The sequence below is a fragment of the Anarrhichthys ocellatus genome, unplaced genomic scaffold (assembly GCF_004355925.1).
Source record: "Anarrhichthys ocellatus isolate YVR2014 unplaced genomic scaffold, GSC_Weel_1.0 scaffold27, whole genome shotgun sequence".
Classification (NCBI taxonomy): domain Eukaryota; kingdom Metazoa; phylum Chordata; class Actinopteri; order Perciformes; family Anarhichadidae; genus Anarrhichthys; species Anarrhichthys ocellatus.
In genome coordinates, this window is record NW_022280057.1 from 3,420,919 (window position 1) to 3,431,870 (window position 10,952).

Here is a 10,952-nt window from a genome sequence, read left to right on the forward strand (position 1 = left end):
GAAATGGACAGCGTTTTGTAGGTTTCTAATTAAATTGATTTGAATGTGCTATATTTGAGGGATTTGTCATAACAATTTATAGCCTATAGTATAGATAGAGCATGATGACCATGTTTAATCATGATGCTATAGGCTGACCTCGGGTTGTTTTGTTTCATAAGGTTGCCCCCTGTGTTCTTTGCGTCGTCCCACTTCTGAACCCAAACCTAAAGCTGAGGCGACATGGGGCCTACCCAGCACCCACAACGACCCGCCTACTGCCTATGAGCCGCAAAGTTGGCCCATGTTTAATCCCTTTTAATTCATGTTAAGTAAGAAAGCCATCAATGGCCAGAAGAAAATCGAACTACAATGGACGATTGTGTAAAGACTCAAATTATACAACACATCTGTCAGCCTATTTCTGCCCTTCCATTTGTGCTCTTAAGTTATTTTAAAATGTACGATCCGAGATCTGTGTGAGCACAAGGACGATGTGTGCCTTGCTAGCTGCGTGTTCACAATCTGCTCTCTTTTCCTCCGGCGATTAATCTAAATAAATCCCTGCAAATCCCTCTCCATGCCCTCCCTTTTGATGTTTCTGCATGTGTCCTTAAAAATCACAACATAAGGGAAAAACGACTCAGTCAACATGTCTTTTTGTCAGATCTCCCCCTGCACATCAACACTCTCACTTCTAACCCCACATGACACCCTGATTCCATCCCCAGCTCCCTCTTGCACGGTTAACACCCTACATTGTTATGGCCTCAGCTAAACAATGGAGGTGGGACAGAGGGCGGAAGGATGTGGCTGAATGCCTCAGCATAAACCCATGGAAAAAAGCCTGCAGTCACACTTTCCGCCAATGTTCTTTGAAAAGAAACGAGTAGGCTACAACCAGGAGTCACTCATGATGCAACTGTTATACTGTACATCTTTCTCTGTAGTGAACTTTAAAGGAGGGTCTGTTAATGAACCTCTTATGTTTGGCAAAGGTTTGGGCAGAGCTAAGATCTGGTCATAGCCCATGTCTTTATTTTTTTGAGGAGGATGAGACCAAGCTGATCAGATAATCCAAGAGTCACATGGGGTTTCTACTAATTTCCTTTAAGAAGTGTGCATATCCGTGTTGTTTTGGATTTATGGCATGATAAAGGTAAAAGTAAAATCCAAATGGGGGCGCACAAGTTCCTCTCTGAGAGACCACATGGAGCAGATCTTCACCCTCACATCTGGATGATTTTCATAGCTGAGAAGATCAGCTGGATCCCTGAGCTGTTCGGTTCTATGTGGCCATTTACTACAATGCCATATGCCTATGGTATGCGAAGAGCCACTGTAAACCTCAGAGGAAACCACTAACATGTCCGATTACTGTCTAACCCACGTGTCAAGACAGCAGTCATCGTAAAAAGTAAAACTTCCGGTAAAAACATTAAAAATAAAATGATTGTGGTTGAGGAACATGATTGCATTGAAACCCGAAAAAGACACCCTCTAATATAAGTAAAGACTGACAACTACGAAATCTACATTGTAGTAAAATGCAATGTGTTCTCACTATTTTCATTAAAATGTAACAAGTCAATGCTTTTATTCTGAAGGCTACAAAGACTGTCTTCCGGTGATGCTGCAGCTTGACACGCAGCTCGCTGCTCGGTGGTGTCACAGCCGTGAAAGTGGCGGAGGCGGACATTGTTGTGGTAACAGTCCAGCCCCAGAGGACGAACAGCGATGATGCACTTATTCTGAGCGGATAACGGGAGAGATTGGATTTTCATTTGTTTTGTTTATTTGTTTTTATCTCAAGATTAGTCGTTTGTAACGAAAAAGGAAAGAAGCTGCTGCACCGTACGGACTCATCCTCCAGCACCGTGGAACGAGTTCATTCAGCCGAGGCGAGCGGAGCACAGCCTGGTGAGACGATGCCAGCGACGTAAAAAAAAACAAAAAAAAACACACACAACATCTGCAGGGTGTGCATCCGAGGCTGCTGGATTAAGCCTCCGTGGATCGACCGGTCATTTGTACATATAGGCCACCGAAGAGCCCACGGGGCGGCCGTTGCCTTCAAATACTGCGAGAGGAGGTATAATAAGGACAGTTGTATTCCTGGAGGCCTTTGGTGAACACAGTCTGCTGTTGAGAAGATGACAGATTGACATTAATGGGGGTTCGCGGCGCAACACGACCTCATTAAGACATCATCCGCGGAGAACTGGGTTCAGCACAAATTAGGGCTTAAATCACAGCGCCTTGAAGAAAGCCGTCTAAAAAACGAAATCACATTTTTGTGCCATGATTTGGCCTCCGGTGCTGTAGTGATTGCAAAGGCTGACATCTGGAAAACACTGTATGCAGAGGAAGAGGATGTGATGGCTCTGTGTTAAGCAGTGAAGCACACAGCTACACCTCAGCGCTTTTAATACATTCTCAGGTACCCTCTAGGTGTAGGTTTTTAATAGAAATGGGTAGCGAAGGTGAGATAATAAATAGAGAGCTGTCAAAGATGTCCGACGAGGATTTGCTGGCGTGCTCCAAAGAGGAGCTGGTGATCCGGCTGCGTAAAGAGGAGTCGGAGAAAATATCAGCTCTCATCCAGCGAGGACGGCTGATAAAAGAGGTAAATAAACAACTGCAGGGACACCTCCTTGAAATCAGGGAACTGAAAGTCATCAATCAGCGCCTGCAGGAGGAAAACGTGGAGCTGCGGGACCTGTGCTGCTTTCTGGACGACGACCGGCTCAAAGTGAAGAAGCTGGCCAGGGAATGGCAGCTGTTCGGGCATCACGCGGCCAAAGTGATGAGGGAGGACCTGGGCGGTTACTTGAAAAAGCTCGCCGACCTGGAGCGCATGCAGGACGGGCTGGTGAAGGAGAATTTGGACCTGAAGGAGCTGTGTCTGGTCCTGGAGGAGGAGTGTGTCAGCAGGAGTGACTCCAGTCCCGGAGGGTCCACCGAGCTCAACCTGCCCTGCATGGTGGCCCGGGACCTTGGGGACGGAAGCTCAAGCACAGGCAGCGTGGGAAGCCCAGACCAGCTCCACCTGGTGTGCTCACCTGATGACTGATGGCAGGCTGACGTCAGCAGTCAGGGCTTCTCCGTCTCAAATAAGGAATATGTAGGCTAGGGGTGGTGTGATTGACAGAATGGAGACACAGAAGCTTTGTCAGACAATACAAATCAATTTGGTGCAAAAGCATCAGGGCCTTCTGAATGCTGCAAAGATTTGTGTGCCACTAGGTTTTGACTTGACAAAGAATCTACCACTATAGACATTTTCAGGACTTTACAAAGACATTTAATCGATGTTTGCCAGATGATAATGTATCAAAATTTTACAGTATTTGTTTTTTAATGACTCCTCTGTTTTGGGGAGATTCTCCTTTTTCAGTGGTCTGTTGTTGAAAAAAAAGAAATGGGACCAAAAGACTGGGTCACATATATCAATTTATCTCATGCACTGGACTAGCCTACACTGGTAGAAGCCTTTTTTCTATTGCACTGGACAGCGTTATTATGGATCTTTAAATCACAGATCTAAAGATTCATTTCAATCCAGTTTTGAGCCATATTTAGTCCACTGAATTCCAATAGCACTGAAATAGAGGAGTTGTGATAAAAGAAAAAAAAATGAAACTATTTGATATTTGCTTTTGCTAGATGCCCAATAATGTGTACTATTTTATGCACTCTCTTCCTCAGGACAGGATTGGAGTGCCATATGTGCATGATGATTGTCACAATTTGTGCAGGCCTGTTAACCAGTCTGATGTGAGGGCCCTTCAGGTTTACTGTGAGTGGGGCTGCTGTGCATAATGTACATGTGCTAGAGCCAGAGTACAGAGTTTGGGATCAGACATAGATGTCCTTGGACCTCACTCAGAGCTGAACTGAACAAGTTCTGTCACTTTTTTTAAAAATCCAACTGGAAACTCTTTGTATCAAACTGGAAGGTCTACAAGTTTTAATGATTTATATTCTATTCAAACCAAGCTGTTTAAATTCACTTGTATTACATTTTTCTTACATTGTTGTTGATGTTCAATTAGCATATCACAGAGTTTGTTTAAGTTGACGACGGTCAGCTTTGTCTTCTGTAACTCATGCTTTGTATTTACCCTGTAACATTAACTTTGACCCTTCTTTATCTTGATTTATCTGTATTAACTAGCATTAGGCTACTAACCGATTTCAGTTTAAATCATAGATAATGCACATGGATTAGAAAAGATTTATTTTGTCGTTAGCTGTTTATTCGTGGGCTATGCTCGTAGTGCATTGAAGAGCTTTAAATACAGTGGGTATGACACTTTGTGCTGTTCTGACCTTTCTTTGTGTGTTTGACTTTGCAGAAACAAGCATTTACACATTTACATGTCACACAATGAAGGATTGATTTCTGCACTTGTTGTTTTGACCTTTCGTGTCTGAACCAACTGCACTTGATTGATGCTCCCGTCATGTCACACAGACTGACTTTATGGATGTTCATCAGTTTTATTTTTGGATCCCAGTCCGGAGAGCTGAAGAGGGCAGCAATGCTTTTAACCACTTAGCGATGCACAGACGTCCTGTGACAGCACCAAACACACTGAGTTTTTTTCCCATTATGCTCTATAGCTCTCAATCCGACTCTCGTCCCATCTCCATTTTTCTCTCTAACCCCATTTTAGCAGAGCAACCCAATTCCCTCTGAGCCATGTATGTATGCAGGAGATTCGCTTCATTTTTTGGAAATGGAGAAACAGAGAACAGTGTTCATGGTTGAGGGGCATAGAGCCTTTATTAACGTCAGTCAGTATAATAACTTCTAACACGTGTCACAGAAAAGGGTTGTAATTATTTTCATTTTATATAATTTTCTCAATTCGTCGTTTCTTATGAAATGTAAGAAAGGAGAAAGTAATATGGCCATTATAATTGGGTCAAAGGTTATGTCTTTTTTTTTTCGACCAACACACAGATATTCAGTTTACAATGGTATAAAACACTGCAGCACATCCTCACATTGGATAAACTGCAACCTGAGAATATTCAGGATTAATCACAAAATAGCTGCAGATTAATCTTCTACCAGCTGACTAATCAAATACTCCTGTCCCTCCTACAGTATTTATGTCCCAGTTATTCTGGTGTCTGTGTTCAATTTACAAAATTATTTATTCTCGATTGAAACTGATGAATGTGTTGATTTTAAGATGCAGTTAAGTCTAATCATATATCCTTTTTTTTTTTTTTTACAATAATGATATTACACCATCACAAATTTCACACAGTTATGAACCTTTGCTCTTTATTAAATGTGAAGTAGTACAGCTTTAACAATAGATTAAAGTAAGGCACTGCCCACCAAAACAGTTCATCTGTCAGAGACAATAAAAACGTTACCAAAAATATATTACACTCTCAAGAATAAATATGTGGTAATATAATCTATGTTAACTCCTATGGCCCAGCCTTAGTGGTCAAATATTTGCATAGACAATATTAGGATTGATAAAAGATTCATACAAAAATAAGGACCATTTACTAATAAGTACTCTATTTCCCTTGGTGAGGAAGTTCATAAAAAGTTACATAACATGACGTAACAATGTAAAAAGTTATTAAATGCATTATTATACTGAATTATCGCTGTTAATATATTATTAGATGGAGTTATCACAGTTGTATTATTATATAATTCTGCATGCAATGCTTTGTTTTGAACCTCAAACAAACTCATTCTATGTTATAGCTTTTAAAATAAGAAATATAAAGACTTTATATTTTTATCAACACTTAAAAGTATGTAACATTCTTATCCTAATTTGCACATTATCTAAGTAAAGAATCATCTTTCTAAAGAGAAGAAATGACCCAGATGCACACAGCTCATTTTGAAATGGTTATCACAATCATCATTTTTCGTTTCCCTCATGTTTCCCAGAGATCCTTTTTGTCACTCATGATGAAATCAACATTAGTGTTTTGCCAGGACGACACGGCAGTCATTCACAGAGTGAGGATGGTCGGGGAGTGCAGCGAGTGATCCGATTGGTCTCCACTGCTGCTGCTGCGGCGATGAGCTATCCCACAGGGCTGTGGGGCTTGAGACTGTTGGCTGTTTCCGTGGTGTGATGAAGCATGGGATGTGATGGAGGCGCTGGTGTCTAAAGAGGCAGAGGGATAGGTGAAGACCATACCAGCTGTGAAGGTTAGGAGAGAGGGAGTAGATGTGAGAACCGGGGTGTGGAGAGACTCTGATTCAGTGGCAGAGGCAGCCGATGTCACATGCTTGGTGGGGATGGTTATCTTTGGTTTAGGCTTCTCTGTCTTTGGTGGCAGTTTGGTCGAGGGTCCGGGTCTGGGTCTGCTGAACTCCTGTGGCTCTAGTTTGATGCCTCCCAAAGAGGAAGTTGGTGGATTTGGGTCAGAATCGGAATCTGAGTCCTCAATTTTACAAATGGGACGGTGAGCCTCCAGGACCAGCTCAAGCTTGTCTTTCTCCTTTTGTAAATCAGCTATTTCCTTCTGTAACTTGGACTTATCATCCTCCAGCTGGTCAGTCTCCTACACCAGGGGAAAGCAGAGAGAGACAGACATATGTGTAAACTCCCTCATGTCTCATTGAGATCAATGCCTTGTATTTCAATCATTAATGTTTGGACATTTGTACAGCGTTTACTCACAGTTTGCAGTGTGTCTGTCAGCTCCCGACGGCGATTGCGACATTTTGCTGCTGCCAGCTTATTCCTCTCCCTTCGTATTCTACGTCTCTGCATCTCTTCCTGGGATAACTTTGATTAGAAAGGGAAGATTCAAGATTAAAATATATAAAATAAGTTAACCTGACGCAGTGAGTCAAACTCCAAACCCCATTGACAGTCTAAAGTTGGATTCTGAAACCTTGCTTTGGGTAAAAAACTTAGAATATCAAATGTACAGGGAGAAAATTTGGGACGCCATCATAGACTACATGACACATGTGAAATACTACCACCATGTGTGTGCACTGAGTCATCACAGTCATGGCGGCTGAATGATCTTGAAATGCTTGAGCTTCTGTGCCTTTGTAACACCCTAACTCTGACTTCATCCAGCGCCCTGCTGAATAATTGCTGTTGATCAAATATTTCCCGCCCATTCGGGGTGATGAGTCACACTCAGACCCCGGGGGTGACTCAGGTGTGAGTCACAGAACATGACTTGCCCCTGTGAGTCACATGACAGTCCACTTCCTGTACAATGAAATTACAACGGGTTGTGTCCCAACGTGTGTCTGATGAAACCAAAAAATTGTGGTGGTGACAAAAGCGCTGATGGTCTTTAAGGTCAAAGTGGCGTTGAACTGGGTCACTTTAACATCTACGATATTGTGTTATGAGACGTAACATTGCTCTGCTAACAAAAAGTAGATCTTTACAAACAGTGTGTCGCAGGTGATGATTTCACTGAGGCTCAAAGCAAACACCATCAAAGAACATAAACAGTGCGTGTTGGACTCTGGAGAGAAAATGTTCCCTTTTTAAAACTTATTTAGATAGTGTATTGAATAAAATATCTACATTATCCTATATTGTCCTTCCCCTATTTCTTAACTGATTCACCTGCTATGTAAGTCTAAAGTAAATGACACAGAGAGTATTACAGGATATTACACACTAATTATGAAATGATTGAACTTCTGTCCACACCTCACTATCTGCATCCCCTACAGGGAAAATATGCCACCCAAGATAGCTTCCCCACAATTATCAGTGTCTAAATATATATGTTTGTAAAGTTTCAGACTCTGTTATTTCATTTCTTACATATTCATCGGTCCTGCGCCTTGTCGATGCAGTAGTGTTTGCGGCTGCTCTTATGACCCCTGGTCTGAATAGATGGGAATGGGAAGGTGGTGGACCCAGAGGCCGTGCCCCTGAGAGGGTTGGGTAGGGAGGTACTGGAGATCGGGAAGGGCCCGGTGGATGCATGAGGGAGGGCTGGACCAACCACTGGAGGTCCTGGTTGGTTGTGATGGCATTTAGGCTTGGTACAAACTGACTGCTGCCAGCCATTGTAAACTTCTAGAAAAATGGATTGAAAACATTTATTACATAAAGTAACAGAAAATAACATGTGATCAATAACAAAACACTTGGTTTCTGAAGTCTAAATGGTCAATAATTAATGTAAAACATAACTGATGATGAAGCTTATCATGGTTACATACATAAACAGGATGATAAATTGTATAACTACACACAAATTACATATGATGTAACATTAACAGTACTACTTTATTGAAGCTTGAAATCCTCAACTTTTTAAAACTTTGTTTTTTACTCTTACAGTTTAGTTTACATTCTGTCTAAATCTCTGAGGCAAGTTGTCGCCTAGTTAAATGAAGGTACACCTACCTGCTCCTGCTGTGTAATTGTAGTGTTGGAGGTTCCCTGAGAGTTTGACCCAGAGACGCTGCCTGTGTACGTCGGGTTGCCTCTCCCTTGACTCCCAAAGTTTCGATACATCCTTTCTGTTTAAATGAAACGAAAATTAGATCCAGGTGTGGTTATAAAGCCTTTACGTCCCAGAAAGGTACTTTCGGGTTGAATCTCGTGTGTCAATTCAAACTCAGGGTAAGCCCACCTTATTGCGGTAAATCGGTAGAGTCCAAACGGGTGCGTCTTCAAGGGGGTACAAGGAAGGAAATATCGCCTCGCTTTTTTTCAAATCGCCTTAAAACTTCCAAAAACAACTTTCAGTGGACCATCCTATCGTTAGTCATACGTCTAAAAGCCAAAGTCTGGGAATGATTGTGAGGTTGTAAACTCTTAAAGCGGCACTATAGGTTCACCACGCCCCTCTGCAGTTACGGGAAATAGTGTTGTCTGGAACCTCTCACGAATCAAACCACGTGCCGTGACGTCATTGACCATATATGGTGAGAGTTTCCTCCTGAGCGTCGCGCTCGGGATTCCTCACACTCAAACCACTTCTGGTGCAGTGGCTAAAATACTACAAGTTCCTACTCCAGTGGAAGTGTTGTCACTTATGTAATATATTGTATTTACGCTAAAAAACACGTCGATTAAAAATCTAATTGGCCGAAGTATAAAACAAAAAAACAGGACGGTTATTTAAATTGTAGCCTATTTACTGTTATTTGAATATTTCCTGTACTTTTTAGAAATAAGGACACTATTTGATCATTACAATTTCAACAAGCTAAGAGGAAAGTGATTACACTCGACGGGTTTAGAAAGTGTATCACTGTTATCCCTGTAATTGAGCTTTATGAAATTACAAAAACAATGTATATTAGTTTTTTCTTTATTATTGCAAATAGATGTACTGTTTTTTCTCATTTCCAATGCTTATGGGGAATTTACAAAATGTTTGTGAGTTTGTTCAGTAGCCCATACTACTTCAAAGTGAAATGACTGAATTTGAATATACTCTAAAACACCATACAAGGTTTCAATGCAACCTTCATATTTTATGACTAAACTAATGAATATGTTTTATCAATTTCACGTTAACTTAACTTTAAACTTCCAGTTTTCATTAAATTTTCAGATCCAGTTCAGAACATCTACATATCTAAAAATTATGAAAACCTTTGTATTCTGTATAAAAATTATAAATTAACAGTGAACTTTACTATTACTTTATGTTGATCTGAAATTATGGACCATAAAATGTATTCACAAAAGTACAAATACTCGTAATAATCATACTCTGATACTCTTTCATTGTAAATATGAATTTAAAGGTTGCATGGTGTTACAGGACTGGTTATGAAATAGATCATAACATGTGGGTGAAGCTGGGTGAAGCTGGGTGAAGCTGGGTGAAGCTGGGTGCATGCTGTGCTTAATTGTGTTGAGGTTTTGGCAGTCACTCTCACTTCACAAACCACATCAATGTCCATACATGCCTGTGGAGATGAGTCAGTGCATTGCCACAAAGCTGCTCATTTATATCGTCATCCTTTTCAACCACTGTGCAAGCACAATATAGTTCCTAGCAAAGATTAAAAAACTGCATGCTGTAGATTCGGTAAGCTTAATCTGTCACAACAGCTGCTGACCTTGCAGTCCCTAAGGACAGAGTTCCCGGCAAGGGTTGATTTCTTCTGTCGATGCACCAGTGTCTCACATTACAGATAATTCTTCTCCTAATAAGGATGGCAGAGTATTTTTTAGAGAGTCGCTAAAGTTAATTGCAAAGACAGTCTGCAGTCTTTTTTTGGGAGGAAAAAGAAAAGAAAAAAGTGCAGATTACTCATCCTCATCTATGAGTAGTGGCCTTCTGTCTCCTCATAACTTATGAATGAGAATAGAGACAATGACCAAACACTGAAACTGCCAAGAGCGTGGCACTTAACAAAGCCCACCTGAGGCTCATATTTCAGATTTGTCAAAATAAAGACACGCATAAAGGATGTTTTTTTTATGTGGTTGATGGTATCATATGAAGGGAATATGGGGTAAAGGTGAGAGTCAGATGACTAAAGCTTCAGGAATGCATGATGGCACACTTGCTATGTCTCTAATTGTGACATGTCCCAACATGTGGAGCACCTTTCTTTCCCCTGATTACATCCATTCATCCACCAGCTGTTTCGTTTATGTCGTATTTGATGAGGAAAATGTCTGCTCATCAGACATGCACATTTGGGTGCATGAAAAAATGTTTTTACGTTTATGTATATTTCAATGTGAGGGTGTCTAAGTAAGGTGTTTTCTGATGTTTTCAGAAAGTAAGGTGTTTTCTGATTTTCTTCAAATTTTCCCTACAAAAGTTTTAAACGTTCTGTAGTGGATGAAGGAAGTTTAGATTTCATTACCATTTACTCACCCTACAAACACTCTTCTACACCCACACATCCATCCCACACACACATACTTTACAGAGCATAATAGCATCCTCATGACACACACAAACACACAAACACACACACACACACACACACACACACACACACACACACACACACA

At 41.1% G+C, this 10,952-nt stretch overlaps 2 protein-coding genes across 2 annotated transcripts; one reads left to right on the forward strand and one right to left on the reverse strand.

The window, feature by feature from the left end:
• Window positions 1-1,654: 1,654 nt before the first annotated feature.
• On the forward strand, window positions 1,655-4,297 carry ccdc85b (coiled-coil domain containing 85B). Its single transcript, XM_031862938.1, has one exon. It carries the CDS (start codon window positions 2,450-2,452, stop codon window positions 3,050-3,052), a length of 603 nt encoding a protein of 200 aa, XP_031718798.1. The 5' UTR covers window positions 1,655-2,449; the 3' UTR covers window positions 3,053-4,297.
• A 912-nt stretch (window positions 4,298-5,209) lies between these two features.
• On the reverse strand, window positions 5,210-8,800 carry fosl1a (FOS like 1, AP-1 transcription factor subunit a). The gene is made up of 5 exons (XM_031862937.1): window positions 8,599-8,800; window positions 8,370-8,485; window positions 7,779-8,036; window positions 6,657-6,764; window positions 5,210-6,537 (listed from the first exon to the last, which is right to left on the reverse strand). Exons 2-5 carry the CDS (start codon window positions 8,478-8,480, stop codon window positions 5,980-5,982), a joined length of 1,035 nt encoding a protein of 344 aa, XP_031718797.1. The 5' UTR covers window positions 8,481-8,485; window positions 8,599-8,800; the 3' UTR covers window positions 5,210-5,979.
• Between the last annotated feature and the right edge of the window lie 2,152 nt (window positions 8,801-10,952).

Excerpts from the sequence above, each read along its gene's own strand:
- ccdc85b (XM_031862938.1), top strand. The coding sequence starts at position 2,450 with ATGGGTAGCGAAGGTGAGATAATAAATAGAGAGCTGTCAAAGATGTCC.
- fosl1a (XM_031862937.1), bottom strand. The coding sequence starts at position 8,480 with ATGTATCGAAACTTTGGGAGTCAAGGGAGAGGCAACCCGACGTACACA. Across the intron at positions 8,037-8,369 it reads CAATTACACAGCAGGAGCAG|AAGTTTACAATGGCTGGCAG; the intron begins GTAGGTGTACCT and ends CCATTTTTCTAG. Across the intron at positions 6,765-7,778 it reads GGCGCAGGACCGATGAATAT|TTATCCCAGGAAGAGATGCA; the intron begins GTAAGAAATGAA and ends TTCTAATCAAAG.